This window comes from Notothenia coriiceps, unplaced genomic scaffold (genome assembly GCF_000735185.1).
Source record: "Notothenia coriiceps isolate Sejong01 unplaced genomic scaffold, NC01 NC01_scaffold00037244, whole genome shotgun sequence".
Taxonomy (NCBI): domain Eukaryota; kingdom Metazoa; phylum Chordata; class Actinopteri; order Perciformes; family Nototheniidae; genus Notothenia; species Notothenia coriiceps.
In genome coordinates, this window is record NW_011369945.1 from 6,200,616 (window position 1) to 6,216,356 (window position 15,741).

A 15,741-nucleotide genomic window follows, 5' to 3' on the forward strand; every position below is an offset into this window, starting at 1 on the left:
CCCCCCACCTTATCACCTGAATCTCCTCCTAGAGCACCATTGTGTTCTTTTTAACCAAATATCTCTCAGAGGGGCGTGGGGAGTGGCTCCTTATTTTCATCTAAAGTAACAGACAGAGAATCAGCCCTTTTGAAACAGGGCTGAAACAGAGGGGATTATGGGATGCTACAATGCACGATCTGTTTGGTGTTTGAAGTCAAACACTTCAGAGACATGTTTTGTATTTATCTGAGACCTATAATATATTGATGAAAAACCGTATAATAGGGGACCTTTAACTCATACTCCAATACGAACATTTACAAATCTATGGGTGATTTCTACACAGTTTTCCCTAAAGTGTGTGTGCACCTTGTGTTTGTTGCAGTGCCACCCTGCTGGCCTTCCTGGTGGAGCTGTTGAAGAGCTCAGTGGCGATGCAGGAGCAAATGCTTGGTGGGAAAGGCTTCCTGGTGATTGGGTACCTGCTTGAGAAGGTCAGTAATCGGCCTCAGCAGTGAAGAGTGTGTCTTATGTTTCATATTACAATGTCCTCAACTAAGTTTCTCAAGGCTGGTAATTCCATCGTTTTCATAATGCGTACATTTCCCTTTACAATCCTGTTTTTTATTTGCTGTTTACTCTGGAACACCAAATAAACGCTCACTTTACACTTTTAGGAACAGCCAGGAGTTTCTAATAATTTGTGTCGAATGAGCCAATAAGAGAAGGCCTTCTGTAATGCAATATAGCCCAAAAGCACCAAATTAACCATGCAGTTAAATACAAAATGTGGTATTATTCATGAACAGAGAGTTTGTTATAGGACTGTTGTATTGAACTGGATATCTTTAACTACTAGTTGTACAAATTTCACTTGAGTTTTTTATGCAGTATACAACTCTTTCTTTTTTAATAATATGTTGTTATAATTTAGTCTTGTATCTTCTTGCTATAAAAGTAATTCACAGTATGCTAATTAAATGAAAGACTCAATTAAATGCTTATCACCTTTAGCTGTTAGACACCACAGGCACTTTGTAACCACGGTTACACTTGTTTCCTTCTTTCCCTTTAATCCTGTTTTCTGTCTGTGCTGACACTCTCATTCACTCTGTATGTCTCCTGTGTCACTAAAATATCAAACTGTTACCATGGCGAATGTGCATCTACTTTTCTGTATGGATGCACTTATTTTTTGTAACAGTTTAAAGAATATGCATTGGTGCTCTTTTGGTAATATCTTGCCCTTAAACATATCATCAAGGTGTGTTTTTAAATGAACGGTACAGTTTTACTTAAAGAGGCCCATCTTATGCTTTTTGTGTTTCCCCTTTCCTGTAGTGTGTTGTATAGGTTTTTGTGCATGTAAAAAAATAAACGGGCCCCTTTGAGAGTTAAAACGGGTGTTTGAGTGACCATTCCAATCCCAATTTATATTCCCTTTCTTTTGTCCAGTCGTCACGGGTTCACATCACCAGAGCGGTCCTTGAACAGTTCTTGTCCTTCGCCAAGTATCTGGATGGTTTACCTCATGGAGCGCCTCTTCTCAAACAGCTCTGTGACCATGTCCTCTTCAACGCTGCCATCTGGATACACACCCCTGCCAAGGTCTGTTTACTTGTGTGAACCTACTGACTGTGTATGTGTTTTCATGACCTTGCTGCACAACAAACTACATAGGGGGACTTGAATAGGAGAATGAATGGGTTGATAGAACCAGACCTTTGGTGTGAAATAGAAAAATAAGTGCTTTGGAGGATTTGTACAAGGCAAGTTGAAGCAAGCATGAAATACAAGACAGAGATGAAGAGGCACTGACACCTCAGTGCCCATTGCCCTTTACAATAATATGACAAAGGAGGTTACAGAACACGGAGTGAGGAGCTGGCACATCACGCAGGGAAAAACAGGAACACGTCGGAAACAAAGAGAAAAAGTGACATTTGAAAGGACCCCAGGACAGGAGAGAAATGTGTAGTCCCTTTTTTCCATCTCACTCTGAACTAGATGTGAGTGTTCCATGGCATTCCCGTAGGGCCAGTCAGCTCCTGCCTCGATTATTCTCAGAACTTCCTTTTCCCTCTGACCCTGAGATGCGATTGGCTCCTGGGTACAGCGATATCACTCTCCGGGGCATGCAGGAGTTAAGACAGAAGAAATGCGGCTGAGCATTTGCACCTCGGGAGAATAAGGCAGGTTTGAAAGTCAGAGTCGAACACAGCTGACACATTTCAGCCTTAGTCTAAAGAGTCGTAACAGAAGAAAACACGTGATTGCCTTTTGGGTTCATACTTTGAATTTAGTGCCAATAAAGGAAATGACAATGAACTGCTAGTAAACATAGAATTCAGAAGGGACATGTTGAAAGAACAATACAGACATAATACATTTAGTAAGCAGCAACACACCCACAAAATAATAATTTCTCCATTGTGTTTCCTCTGTTGTTCTATTCATGTCTCGCTGGGCTTTGTAATTGTATTATTATCACCTTCATCATTGGCAAGAATAGCCTAGGTCATATTCAGGACAGGAAACACTATATAAATGAATCACATCTGAAGAACATAGAGCCTTTTTTTTATCCTTCAAGCACTTCTGGTAAACCTAATCCTCTCAGAGATGGAGAAATATTTAATACGAGCTATTGCAGCCCAAAGTATTGTGCGCTGCTGAACCTGTGGTAAATCGTAGCAGATAAACACATGAGCTTATGAGAAAAGTAATTCAAAGAATCCATTTTAGATAAGCTGTGATAATGTATGGTCAGGCTAAGGCACTCCACTCGTTTCATCCGCTTAACCAGATCTAGCTTGTTAAGGCTCGTCGTGGTCACTGTAATGAGCTCTGAGATTTGTGCGCGAGGAATATTAAGAGAGGAAGAAAAGGAACAGAAGGAGGCAGCGAAGGAAGAGACAATTGGAAAGCGCCCTCCTTAAATGTCAGCGCTGCGTACGGTGCACCTCAGATGCTTCACTTCATGCTCCAGGCAAAGAAAACATAAAAAAAAACAACACAGAGCAGAAAACATTGGTGCTCAAGCTGGAGGGATGATTCCCTTTGAACCCCCTGTGCGGCTGTCTCAGAAAACGTCCTTTTTGTTTGAACACCATAAACACACACAGATCATTTGTTTCTCACCAGTAGGTGTCAGACAGTTTGTATTAGCTTGTGACCTTTGTGTTAATCTACACATATTTACACACACATTCAACCTGGTCTAAATTACATTGAGATTAAAATCTGTAACTTTGTAACATCAACAAGCAGGCAAATACTGTACACTGTCACACACTGCAAATATTTAAGCACAATGGATGTTTCGTAACCGGATGTTTGTGTATCCAGGTCCAGCTATCCCTCTACACATACCTGTCCTCTGAGTTCATCGGCACCGCCACCATCTACACCACCATCCGCCGCGTGGGCACCGTCCTGCAGCTCATGCACACTCTCAAGTACTACTACTGGGCCATCAACCCGCTGGAGTGCAGTGGAATCAACCCCAAAGGCCTTGGTAAGTTCACACCTGCACACGAGGAGTCATTTTCACTGTGAGAAGAAGATCATACAAAGTCTCTTACATTTACTAATGCACACTCCTAGAGATATTAAGACTGACTTTATGTATCAAACCTCATCTCCTTCACCATCATCTGCTTTCCTGTCCCTTTCTCCGTCTTTATTTGTCCTAAACAACGTTCTCTTTTGACACACTGTATTCTTACAGCACCATGACAAAAAGGGACTCACAGCTTTAGAGAAAATGTAAATAAAGGCATTTATCCATACACATAATGGCAATGGGGATACCTGACACGCATCAAATATGCTTTTACATTATCCATCCCTCCGTTTGTCTATCTTCTATGGTTAATCTGTGTGAAGGGAGATTGAGCCTGTTACAGGATGACCACACAAAGTTCGCATTCATGTGTGCAATTTAAAGGGGACCTATCATGCAAAATGCACTTTTGTACGTCTTTTATACATGAATATGTGTCCCCGGTGAGTCAGGGAACTCACCAAGTGTCAGAAAACACAACCCTCTCTCTTTTCCTCCATACCCAAATAATCCCTAAAAACGGGGCTGCAACGGAGCTGATTATTATTTTAATTTTTATGACGTCGGAAAAGGGGTGCTCCGCCTATATGGGCAACTCTCCACCTATCAGGGGAATGAGAGACCGCTCGAAAGCGCTGGAGACGCTGTACATATGCCAGGCCTGTAGGTGGCGCTGTAGTCTGCCACAAAAGCAGAATCAGCCCTTGCAAAAACAGGGCTGGAAAAGAGCAAATAGAGCGAAATGAGGCATGGCTACAATGCATGATCTGTTTGGTATTTTGAAAAAAAAACTTTACAGACATGTTTTTTACGGGTATGGCCCTACAATATATGTTTCAAATATAGCATGATAGGTCCACTTTAAGTTGTCGCGAGCTCCAACCAAAGTGCTTTGGCCAACAATGTCTAAACCCCCTCCCTCGACCCCTCTCTGACATCAGAATATGAGGGGGCTGTACCTGACGCTCACTGTACTGTAGCTTTCTGACAATCTGAAAGCATGCAGTGATTTGGCAGGTATGCAGAGGCGACAAAGTAATCAGGGTTTACACTCCAACAGATTTTATTAATACTTTTTGAGCTTTAGTTCAACAGTGCCCTTACTGTAGTTACATGTAGAAAACAGGAATTGCTTTTAATTATGTTTGATGATGATGTTCAGGATGAGTTCTCACATTAGTGTCCGTTTTGAAGCTGAAGTCAAAGTCTTTCAGGCTTGAATGGATAATGGATGTCTAATGGATTCATAAATTTGCAAAAACACCTTATGTAATGTTAGGTCGAATAATTACAGCTTCGTTAAATTGCACAAAATATGGATGGCTTCAGTATTTGATCTTCATTTCAGTATGGAGATAATGACAGGAAGTAAGTGGTCATTTATTCTATACACCATCTCTTCCGTTTCTTAAGAACCACTGTCTAGTTGCTCACGAGCAAGACTGAACAGCTCCCTTTTGACAGTGTTTCTGAATGTGCAAATAACACTATTGCGGGAAAAAGGAAGAATAAAAAGACCTAGAAGCCTGTGTTCCCAAAAACTATTTTCATTTGATTATTTTAAATTGAAATGCGTGCACATCCGTTTGAGCTTCCTGTGAATGAGGTGTATTTGTTTGATAACAAAGCTATTTGTCCATATTTAAAAAATAAGTGGAATTATAAAATGCACCGTATTCCTAACAACACCACAAATAATCCCATTTTGTATTTCCACTGCCTTTGTAACAATGCTAACACAGCCTCTGTTGCCTCACACCAGAGCTTCAGAAAGGTCGGCGTCGGCCCTTATCTTTAATCAACCTCATCTTTTGCCCGGGACCCTCCACGGACTATGAGAACGCATCCCATGTTGCCATGGCAGCAGACGGGTTTGATTGGCAGATCCAAGGGAGCTTTTGGAATTTCTAATCAACTGGCTGTCTGGTTTCCTTTCGGTTTTCCGATATTGCTGTTTGACTGCGGGGATTCAGCCCCGTGAAGAAGCTCTGATAACCGGGGCAATTAGCCTCAGCTGTGCTAATGGCCGTTCAAAGCTAGAGGATGTGCTCGTTGTGTTTTGCAATGGTGTGAACTTGCCTCTACTGTAAGAGTGTGATATGCCTTGATGGAATAATTTGCATAGTAATGGCCAGATATTTTGAGCTCAGTGGGTAAAATGTACTTAACTAGGCCTCAGTCTGAAGTAATGAGGTTGAATCCAAGTTGCACAGTACAACATTGTTTGTCCTAGTGTATTTTTACCATGCACCTGCTTTGAGTCTTGAAACTCTTCTTAGAAATACATAGTTCCTCTCTAAGCTTACCTCATATTATACAAATAGCCCCCTCTGATGTTAAAATAAATTGCTTTTGGGAAAATAAAGAGAGGGAATGTTTACCTTGACTAAAAAAAACCCACCTAAGGCCTTTTGCAAAAGTTAGCCACATTGCTTTTGAACTCTTCAGCTAAATTATATTCCAAGCAAAACTTTGATTTCAAAGCTTTTAGTGTGTGTGTAGAGTGTGTACTTATAGCAAGCAGCCCATCTAAGAATGAGCACAGATTCATGTAGAAACACACGCTCACACAGAACTGTATTAGCATAAAAATAAAAAGCTTCTTTGACTCCTAACAAGTTGTGGCTAAGTGGCAGAACAAAACCGTTGTCCACATTACCGGATAAAACCATTGAGTCAGATTAAGATAAAAAGGAGCACGGGAGAAAGAAAGTTAATTCTGAAGAGAAAAAGACGATAATGAATTGCCCCTAAGAAGCGGTTTGAATGAATATAAAAGTTGAAATCCTCTTAAAAGACCCTTAAAACAGAGGTCACCTTTGCACACGCTCACCTGATGCGTCCACGTTTGACACAGAGCTGCTGCGTAACCATGATGGATGGTGAGTGTCAATACTCCACCGACGGGTTCCAGCCTGACGGATAATGATGATGAATCGCAGGGGACTTCTTCAGTGTCATGTTTTGGCTTTGTGAAGAGCAGGTGAACAGATTGAAACCTGTACACACATTATTCAAGGGCGGGAGAGCATGACTAAAATATAAGTAGTCGAAAAGCTTTATTCTTCTTTCTTCCACACCCGTTTAAATGTTTCTCTTTGCTTTACCTCTCCGATCAGATTTCAGTTTATATGTGTTTCAATGCTTTCAATAAACGCTCTTTATTACTGCAGCACTCTCCCTTTGTGTAAAGTAAGGATAATTCCAATCATCCTGACACAGCAGAGTGTGAGGTAGCTAATGCCCATAAGCCAGGACATCACAAATGTTTATTGTTGCCTTTTAAACTTATAAACCCGTGTTGGGAATGTATAAAGCTGATGAGAACATGTAGCTTGTTCTTTTATTGCATACTTCTTATTATTTTTTTAATGACAACTGTAGAGTAGTAATTGAAAAAGTTGGAGAAAGCCGACTTTATCTGGCTGCAGTAGCCACTGGGACCAATAAAGGAGAAATGCCCTTATTTTTGAAAGGGTGGGTGCTTTGATCAGAATCTATACATCTTTTTCTATCAGGCAACATATTCCATTAGCTAGTTATTTGGCAGCCGTTTTGAGCCGATTCGTCACAGCCCTAAGCTTCTAGTGTTTCTGGCGCACACATTAAACACCTCTAAATGAATTAAATACAGTTACAACAATGAAAATGCAATGCCATCATCTGAGTTGTCAGTATTTTTTCTTTTTTCAAAAGGGCTACCGTTCCTTTGTTTATTTGGTAAAAGGAAGCCTTTGTTGAAATGAAGTTCAGACAATTTGCAGAAGGGAAAAACTGTTAAGAACTCAAATCCTGATACACGTTAAAAGGTCATGGAGGTCTGGCAGGTGTGAGCACGTGGAGATAAATGATCATGATTGTCAAAGAGTACAGACCTTTTAGAAAGTGGAAATGACATTAGACCCACATGAGGAATTACTTGTGTTATGTGCCTGATGAGTTTGTGATTTTAGCTTGATTATTTCTCTGTTTGCCACCACAGCGAACAGCTGATGGAGTGCCGGAGCTTTAAAGTTGATACAGTGGATTACAGTGCCCGTTTGGTTCGGATCATTTGGACTATCAATCACATTTTGCTATAATCATTTAGATTAGTACAACTAAAAAATATCCAGATTGCCAAATTGCTCCTGGAGTTAATGGCAGTGATTTACAGTTCTTTCATAGAGTGTGTGTATGTGCGTGTGCTTATGTTAACATGTTTTTCTCAGCTCTCCAGGAAGCATAATAAAACGTATATGAGTGCACGGTAGGGCTCACTCAGACTGAGCGGGTTGTCTAGCCGAACACTATTAGGCATACAAATTGAATTTTGTTTAACAGGAAATTATTCCTTTGTTTTTGTGTGTTTGTTTAGACGGACCACGACCATCCCAAAAGGAGATCATCTCGCTCAGAGCCTTCATGCTCCTCTTCCTCAAACAACTCATACTAAAGGTACAGTGAGACAAAAGGATTACTATTATCTTCATGGCATAGTTTAAGTACTTTCCATGATGTCCTCTGTTGTGTTGTATCTATGGGGTTCTCGACCTTCATCTAAAATGTGTGTGTGTGTGTGGAATTGCATTATGGATGAGTAGCCTGAATGAAACACTGTATCCTTTGTGTTCTTGTATTGATCTGTTCCTGCCGTTGTGTGGGTGTTTGAAGTTCGATCAAAATGCATCAACCAGGGGACCAAATTATTGTTGTCATCCGATGTTATAAAGCTGTAAAAACTACCAGAGATCATGAACGTATCTGTGATTGATGCCCTGTTTTTTTTTTTTATAGGACCGAGGCGTGAAGGAGGACGAGCTGCAGAGCATACTCAACTACCTATTGACCATGCATGAGGTAATTGCTCAGTGCGAAGCCACAGAGAGACTGTGAGAGCAGCTGAGTGGAGCTGGTGGCAAATTGTGCATTAAAATGTGTGGGTTGGAGTTATGGTCCACTTAAAGAAGTCAGACTGTGAGTCAGCTTCGGCGCTGTGAAAGCATAGAAAATGGTGCAACAATGGACTGAACAGAATGTACTCTTCTGTTACAATTATGTCTATTCTTGCACTAAAATAACACCCCACCCACCACCTCCTTGTCCTTCCTTACACCTCTCTCTTTGTCCTCTAAACCCTCTCCTCCTCTGACCCTTTCGGGCTTCCTCTTTGTTCTTTTTTCACCCGCTCAACTTCGCTCTCTTTTCTTTGCAGGATGAGAATATCCACGACGTGCTGCAGCTGTTGGTGGCTCTCATGTCTGAACACCCAGCGTCCATGATCCCTGCATTTGACCAGAGGAATGGAATAAGGTGAATACTGACACACAGATGAAGATATGATGCAACTGACACTAAACATAGCTTTCTTTGCTAAATAAGATATACTTCTTGTGATCATTTTGTTAACATGTTTATTTTGGCCTTTACTATTACCATTTATAACAACCAGACACAATTCTCAATATTAATTACAGGAGGCAAGAGGCACAAAATAATTGAAAGTCAAATTTGTTTATTTATTTAAAAATTAGGAAAAACATTCCTTTATACAATTGTAATCTCTCTTTTTTTAAATCCCAAAGCAGTTGCATTAAATATGCACATGTCCTATTGTTAATATACTCCCATGTTTGTTCCAATTGTATTCTCAGTTTTTTTTTATTGCACAAAACAACATTTGTAACCTTTTTTTTTGTTATGTGATTTGTCCGATAAGCAAGTAAATCCTCCGTTTTGTCCAGCAGCCATAACATAAATGCTTTACTGCATGGCTAAGCTTTTGTTTATTTTCAATTCCAAAAAGGGTAGCTTCAGCCAAGCAGCAGGACCTCTTAAAGAAGGAGTCAAACTGCGCTGCTAAGTCCCCTGAAGCACAACTGCACTTGGATGTGTTGTTGGTTGCTATGGTTAAATTTTCTGTTGCCAGAGAGCTAGTCAGCAAAATGTGTGTTGTGTTCTCACACTTATTTCCCTTTCATGTCCTCCGAGTACACTCCTTTGAAGAAAATGTTCCATTCAGCGCACGTGCTGCAGACTTTAAGGATATTTATTTATATATTATATTTAGGCAGCAGGTCTTTACTACACTGCCAGAATAACGCCTGGATTGAAAATGTTTACTGAAGTCATTCATTGACATTTGATCAGTCTTTGTTTTCCATGCTACAGGGTGATCTGCAAGCTCCTGGCCTCTAAGAGCGAGAGCATCCGAGTCCAAGCACTCAAAGTCCTGGGCTACTTCCTCAAGCACCTCGGTCACAAGTCAGTACCTCTTTGTTTCTTTGCTTTCTGTCAGATATATTCTTTTTGCAGTGTTTGTTGCTGCTGCGAAAATCAACCTTAATCTTGTTTTCTCTCACATCTAAAACCCAAATACTGCGATGTAAGATTGGGAGACTTCAGATAGAGTGTGAGAAAAACTCACTGCAGTAAAAATCACAGCAGCTTCCAGTGAGCTTTCGAAAGGCCTTTTGTTTGTTTGTGTACTTGAAGATAATGTCCTCATCATCACGTCCAGGCGGAATAATCATGTTGACAGTGCACACTGCAAGGGAGGTGGAACCTTGATGAGCATCAATGAATGCTGGGGGATTTATTCATCCCATGTGACATTGATGGCACTCTCTGCACGACATGGGAGCGGGCTGCCAAGCTGCACCTGAACCTTCAGTCTCCCCCCCCCCCCTCCTCAACATCTGCTCCAACCTAACACCCTGCATGGAGCCTCTTAACTTTACATGTCGCTGCTCGTTGAAATATAACATTGATCCAGAAAGCAATTTACACTACCGATAGTTGATATATCCGCCTAATACAAAGGAAAACAATGACATCATGATTTCAGAGCTATCAAATGCTTTATGGTATTGATAATATCATTGATCAAAAATAATAACAAAACCAAAGAAATTGAGAATTTTTAACCCATCAAACTACTTTCAAACATCATATAGGAGCTAAATATAATATAAGATAAATGTATATTTATATATACATAATTAGATGTTGTGCAATTGTTCCTTTGTTTCCTGCTTCTAATGACCTGATTATATCTGTGAATATACAGAAGCTCTGAGCATTATTCTCCCAATTCAATTAAAAAAGAATCCTCAAAGTGAGCCAACCCTAATGTCTAAACCTTTCTAGTTAAAAGCCCTTTTAGTAACGCAATTTCCTCCCACTGGCAAGGTTAATCTTCAAAGTTAATAATTTGCATCCTTGCTAACGTTGCCCCAGTGACGCCTGCAGTGATGCCGCTCTGTTAATGCCTCTCGTTCATTTCTCTTGTTGGTATTCATTTCTCGTCCTCTTTGGTCCCATCATAACTGACAGGGCCACATGGTGCCACCTGCCAATATCAAACCGGCATCAGGCCAGTGACAATCAATGTCACTTTCAACTGTCATAAATTATCTTTTGAATGGTGTGTGTGTGTTTCCTGAAGGAGGAAGGTGGAGATAATGCACACGCACAGTCTGTTCACACTGCTGGGGGAGAGGCTGATGATGCACACCAACACCGTCTCTGTCACCACCTACAACACTCTGTATGAGGTAGGGGATCAGCTCATTGACATGCTGTGTTACCAGCAACATACATGAAGTGTCATTCAGTCTGTCAGTATTCAGGTGATTGACGTGGCGTTTCATTGACGGCTGTTCCCCCTCTGTGTGTGCAGATTCTGACGGAGCAGGTCTGTACTCAGGTGGTGCACAAACCCCACCCTGAGCCCGACTCCACTATCAAAATCCAGAATCCCAGTAAGTACTAACTCATTTTAGCCTGCCTGTCTCTCTGTGTGCTTTGGTCTGCCAACAATGCAGTGTTGTTTTAATGCGAGTAAACAAACAACAAAGCCACAACTCAGAAGCCGACACTGCTGCCATGTCACAGTTATTGATCTGCCACTTACTCTCCTGTCCCTCACATTTTCCTCTCTCATTCAAACTACTATTGCCTTCTCTTATCTCTTTCTTTTCCCCATTCCTTGATTTGTTTCCCCTCCCACCCAGTGATTCTGAAGGTAGTGGCCACCCTGCTGAAGAACTCCTCTCCCAGTGGCGAGCTGATGGAAGTCAGAAGACTCTTTCTCTCTGACATGATAAAACTCTTCAGTAACAGCCGTGAAAACAGGCGGTAAGAGTCCCTAAAATGACTACTTGCATTTATTCAACCTGCATGTCATTTTTTTTGTTTAATGATTTGTGTTATTAAGCTTAATCTGCAGCCTGACTCAAATCCAGTGTCTGTGTTGTGTTCCAGGTGCCTGCTGCAGTGCTCTGTGTGGCAGGACTGGATGTTCTCCCTCGGGTACATCAACCCCAAGAGCCCGGAAGAGCAGAAAATTACCGAGATGGTTTACAACATCTTCAGGATCCTGCTGTACCATGCCATTAAATACGAATGGGGAGGGTGGAGGGTCTGGGTTGATACCCTATCCATCGCACACTCCAAGGTAAGAGCATGAAATGCACTTAAAGTATCAAAAAGCATATTTTTGCTCTCACTATTTTGCATTAAGAATCCAGAAACAGAAATCCATTAATGAAGACAAGGAAATACCAAATTCCTACTCAGGAGGACCCATTGTAAACAAAAATGCCATGCATAAAATGTGATTTTTTTTCATGGCCTTTACTATGATTATTTTCTTAACCCGACATTTCCAACTGCTGCAATCTCTGTAACTCACATTTTAATCCAAACTTATTATATCCCGTATTTGTTTTATTAGTAAATCCTATATAAGCAATGTTACAGTACAAGCAGAAGTAGATAAGTTATTTTAACACAATAATGTGCAATGTCCAAATGCTCTACTGTAAATACGATTTTGAAGTTGGGTGTGGGGGGTGGGCTTCTCCTTTAAGACGCTATTCGTTTTTTGTACTGCATGTGCAGTCATTTTGCCCCTTTGTCTGAAAAATGCTGACTGATGAACAAACAGATTTTTCAAATCTGGCTGAAGTTGGGTTAGAGCAGTGGCTCTCAAAGTGTGGGGTGCACCCCACCAGGGGGCCGCAGAGGCATGACAGGGGGGGCGCGAGAGACCAGGAGGAAAAATGGTTATTTAAAAAAATAAAAAATCATATTTTTAAAAATTATTGATTCGAAAATAATATGATACAGTACAGTACTATTACATCTGGGTCTCTGTGTTTCATTAAAGCTCGGCTCTGTGTGTTTGTGAAACGAGTACTCGCGAGCGAGAGAGAGAGAGAGAGCGCGCACCGGTACCGGAGATCGTTGTTGTTAGCTTCTGGTACTAGCGAGCTACGCTAACGGATATAAGGAGTTTTTTCAACAACAAAGTGGAGGAGAGTCCTCTCCTGTCAGACAGAGAGCTCAGTGAGCTAAAGGACTCTCAGTGTTATCTCAGTGGGTCTCAAACTGTTTGGTCACCATTAATGTAAACAATTATTTCCGAGGCACACCGTTATATGATCATTATAGTTATAAAAATAAAAGAGAATAAATTAAAACTAAAATACTATATGACATTAAAAAAAGATAAAGTTTAAAAGGGGAGTGATTTTTAAAATATCCATAAAGAAAAAGTAAATCTGTTTACAGTTCTGTTTCATATGGGTGTTGAGAGATGTATCCAGATCTCTTCATTTTGCTCTCAAAGTGCACCAGATTGATGCTTTTGACTTCAATATTTCAAAATCTTCCCGGAGGAGCTTCCCCCCGGACCCCCGTATGTGAGGTCCACACACCACCTATAAACCTGCTTACACCTATATGTCGTGAGCTGATTATCGAGCCTTCATTGTAACAGTCGCGGGTACACTGTGTGTATTCGTGGGGAGTGTTGCAGTAGAAAATTCCACTGTATAGCGACCGGTACATTAATGGGAAACCCTAAATGTTTGAGCACCCTCTATGAAACGTCAAGCTCACAGCACCCCCAAAATAAATCTCTGGTTCCGCCATTGAGCCTGACTATTTGTGTTGGGGGGTGGCCCGACTTTTTTTTTTCTCCAAACGGGGGGCCTGACAGAAAAAGTTTGAGAACCACTGGGGTAGAGCCTCATTTAATATTCACTTGACTCTATTTAAATCTATTGGTTCAAAAACGAAGGACCATTACTAGTGATATTGATTTGTTAGTATTGACATTTTCAGTTAAGCTTTCTTAAATGCTGAAAAAATCCTCATTGATTCGTACGTATTGACTATTCATTTTTTCAGTGACCTGCGAAGTCCAGCGGGAGTAGCCTGCTGATTTATGATTCATCACAGCTATCATTTTCAATAACTGATCATCTCTCTGTTCACTGTTCAGGACGGGGAATTTTCACTCACCACTTTTCTTGAGGCAGCAATAGGGCCATTATAGATGATGTATGAGACATCAGAGGGCTACCTGTTGGAGGAGTTATTGATAAGAACTCAATGTTAACAATTGTCAGCGCTTGTGTTCTGATCACATGACCAATTACATCCCCACCCTCTGCCACAGGTGACCTACGAAGCCCACAAAGAGTACTTAGCCAAGATGTACGAAGAGTACCAGCGGCAGGAAGAGGAGAACATGAAGAAGGGGAAGAAAGGCTGTGTGTCCACCATCTCCGGGCTCTCCGCTACAGCCGCCCCTGTTGTCAACGGCAACCTGGAGATTGATGACAACTCCCAGACGCAGACACCTGAGAGCGAGGCTGAGTACAGCGAGGGGGCCGGCGCAGACTCTCGCATCCTCCTGGCAGAAGGAGCTGTGAAGCGACCCAACGGAGAGGCCCTGACGCCCGGAGAGCAGGCTGCCGGGCCCGGGGTCCGGGTGGAGGTCCACGACCTGCTGGTAGACATTAAAGCAGAGAAGGTGGAGGCCACAGAAGTGAAGCTGGACGACCTGGACTTGTCTCCAGAAGGCCTTAGTGGAGGTGTGGGTGGAGGAGGTGTGGTAGAGAACGGACCTCTAGTGGAGGTGGACTCCCTGCTGGACAGTGCTTACTGCGCTGTAGTTCAAAACCTGAATGGGAGTCTGGCGCCTAAAGATGACACGCCAGGCTCAGGGGTCGGGATGGGGTCGAGTATGGGGCTTTCGGGAGTAAGCCTGGAGGATGATGGGAACATGGGTCCTCTCATCACACTGGCTGACGAGAAGGACAGCGTCCCGAGCAACAACGGATTTCTCTTCAGCAAGGTGGGATGTGATGTAGAGATTGTTGTTACTTACTTTTGAAGTGCGGTTGTCCATAGATACACATTCTCTCACAACTTCATTTACAAAAGCAAATGAGTTGCTGTTCTTCTTCCCCCACTAATATAGAATAAAATACCAATCTTTTTTTTTTTATCAAGGTCTTTTTATTGGTTTTAAGGACACTTAAGATACAATGATCAGAACAATACAGTATTACATTCCAAATGACACATCACCCCAAACGCTCCAACAGAGCCCCACCCCTTTTATGGTATTACTTTACCCATTAGTAATGACATCAGGATTGATTCCATTAACACTTACATGTATAAATACATTCAACGTGACAGGTTCAAAGACATACAAAAAAAAAAAGTAAGAATAATAAAAAACAATAAATAAACAATATTTGATTTGCCCTAAAGAAAACCTTCCTAATGTCTAAATGTTCTTTACTTTTACCCATTATCTCTCCCAGGTTGACGAGAAGCTTCTTCCAGCTCTGGCAGCCACAGACCTTGTGCTGCCGAGTCCGGACCAGCCCACCAACAGCGCCAGTGATGACCTCAGCCTGCTGGCCCACATGACCACCTGTGGCTCAGACTTAACGCAGAGCCAGAGCCACACTTCTGGAGATCTTCCAGAGGACGGGCCCTTCAAAATCCAGAGCCCTCTTGCTGACATCAGCTCTATAGCTCAGGCTGAGAGCCAAGCTCTGATCCAGGCAGCATCAAGAGCAGATTTCCCAGAGGGGGAGGGCCCATCCGGGGCCGAGGGAGAGGCTGCTGGGCTTAAGGCTGGGGACTCAGCCAGCACCACCTCGGACACTGAGAGGTCAGATGATGGGAAGGACAAGGACACAAAGAAGATACAAACTACAGCGACCACTCAGGTGCGTTTATGTTTTAAATGATGTGTCAAATTGGACTGATTGTGTGCAAACAAATCTGCAATTGTAACTACTGTTCAGGTATCATTCAGCTAAAGTCTGTGCCATGTTTTGAATTGAACTTATTTTCCTCTAGCAATTAAAGGACTAATCTAAAAAAACAAGAACAAACGTTGT

General features: G+C 41.8%; 1 protein-coding gene across 1 annotated transcript in view; it reads left to right on the forward strand.

Annotated features, from left to right (window-relative positions):
- Positions 1-15,741, forward strand: part of LOC104965228 (neurobeachin-like) — a 37,132-nt gene that overhangs the window by 9,914 nt on the left and 11,477 nt on the right. Inside the window, exons 4-16 of the mRNA XM_010794188.1 lie at positions 365-476; positions 1,438-1,590; positions 3,331-3,499; positions 7,905-7,984; positions 8,324-8,386; positions 8,742-8,839; positions 9,698-9,790; positions 10,974-11,082; positions 11,208-11,289; positions 11,542-11,665; positions 11,792-11,984; positions 13,995-14,675; positions 15,154-15,567. Of these exons, the coding sequence (XP_010792490.1) occupies positions 417-476; positions 1,438-1,590; positions 3,331-3,499; positions 7,905-7,984; positions 8,324-8,386; positions 8,742-8,839; positions 9,698-9,790; positions 10,974-11,082; positions 11,208-11,289; positions 11,542-11,665; positions 11,792-11,984; positions 13,995-14,675; positions 15,154-15,567 (2,319 nt within the window). The 5' untranslated portion in view covers positions 365-416. The remainder of the gene's footprint in view (positions 1-364; positions 477-1,437; positions 1,591-3,330; positions 3,500-7,904; positions 7,985-8,323; positions 8,387-8,741; positions 8,840-9,697; positions 9,791-10,973; positions 11,083-11,207; positions 11,290-11,541; positions 11,666-11,791; positions 11,985-13,994; positions 14,676-15,153; positions 15,568-15,741) is intronic.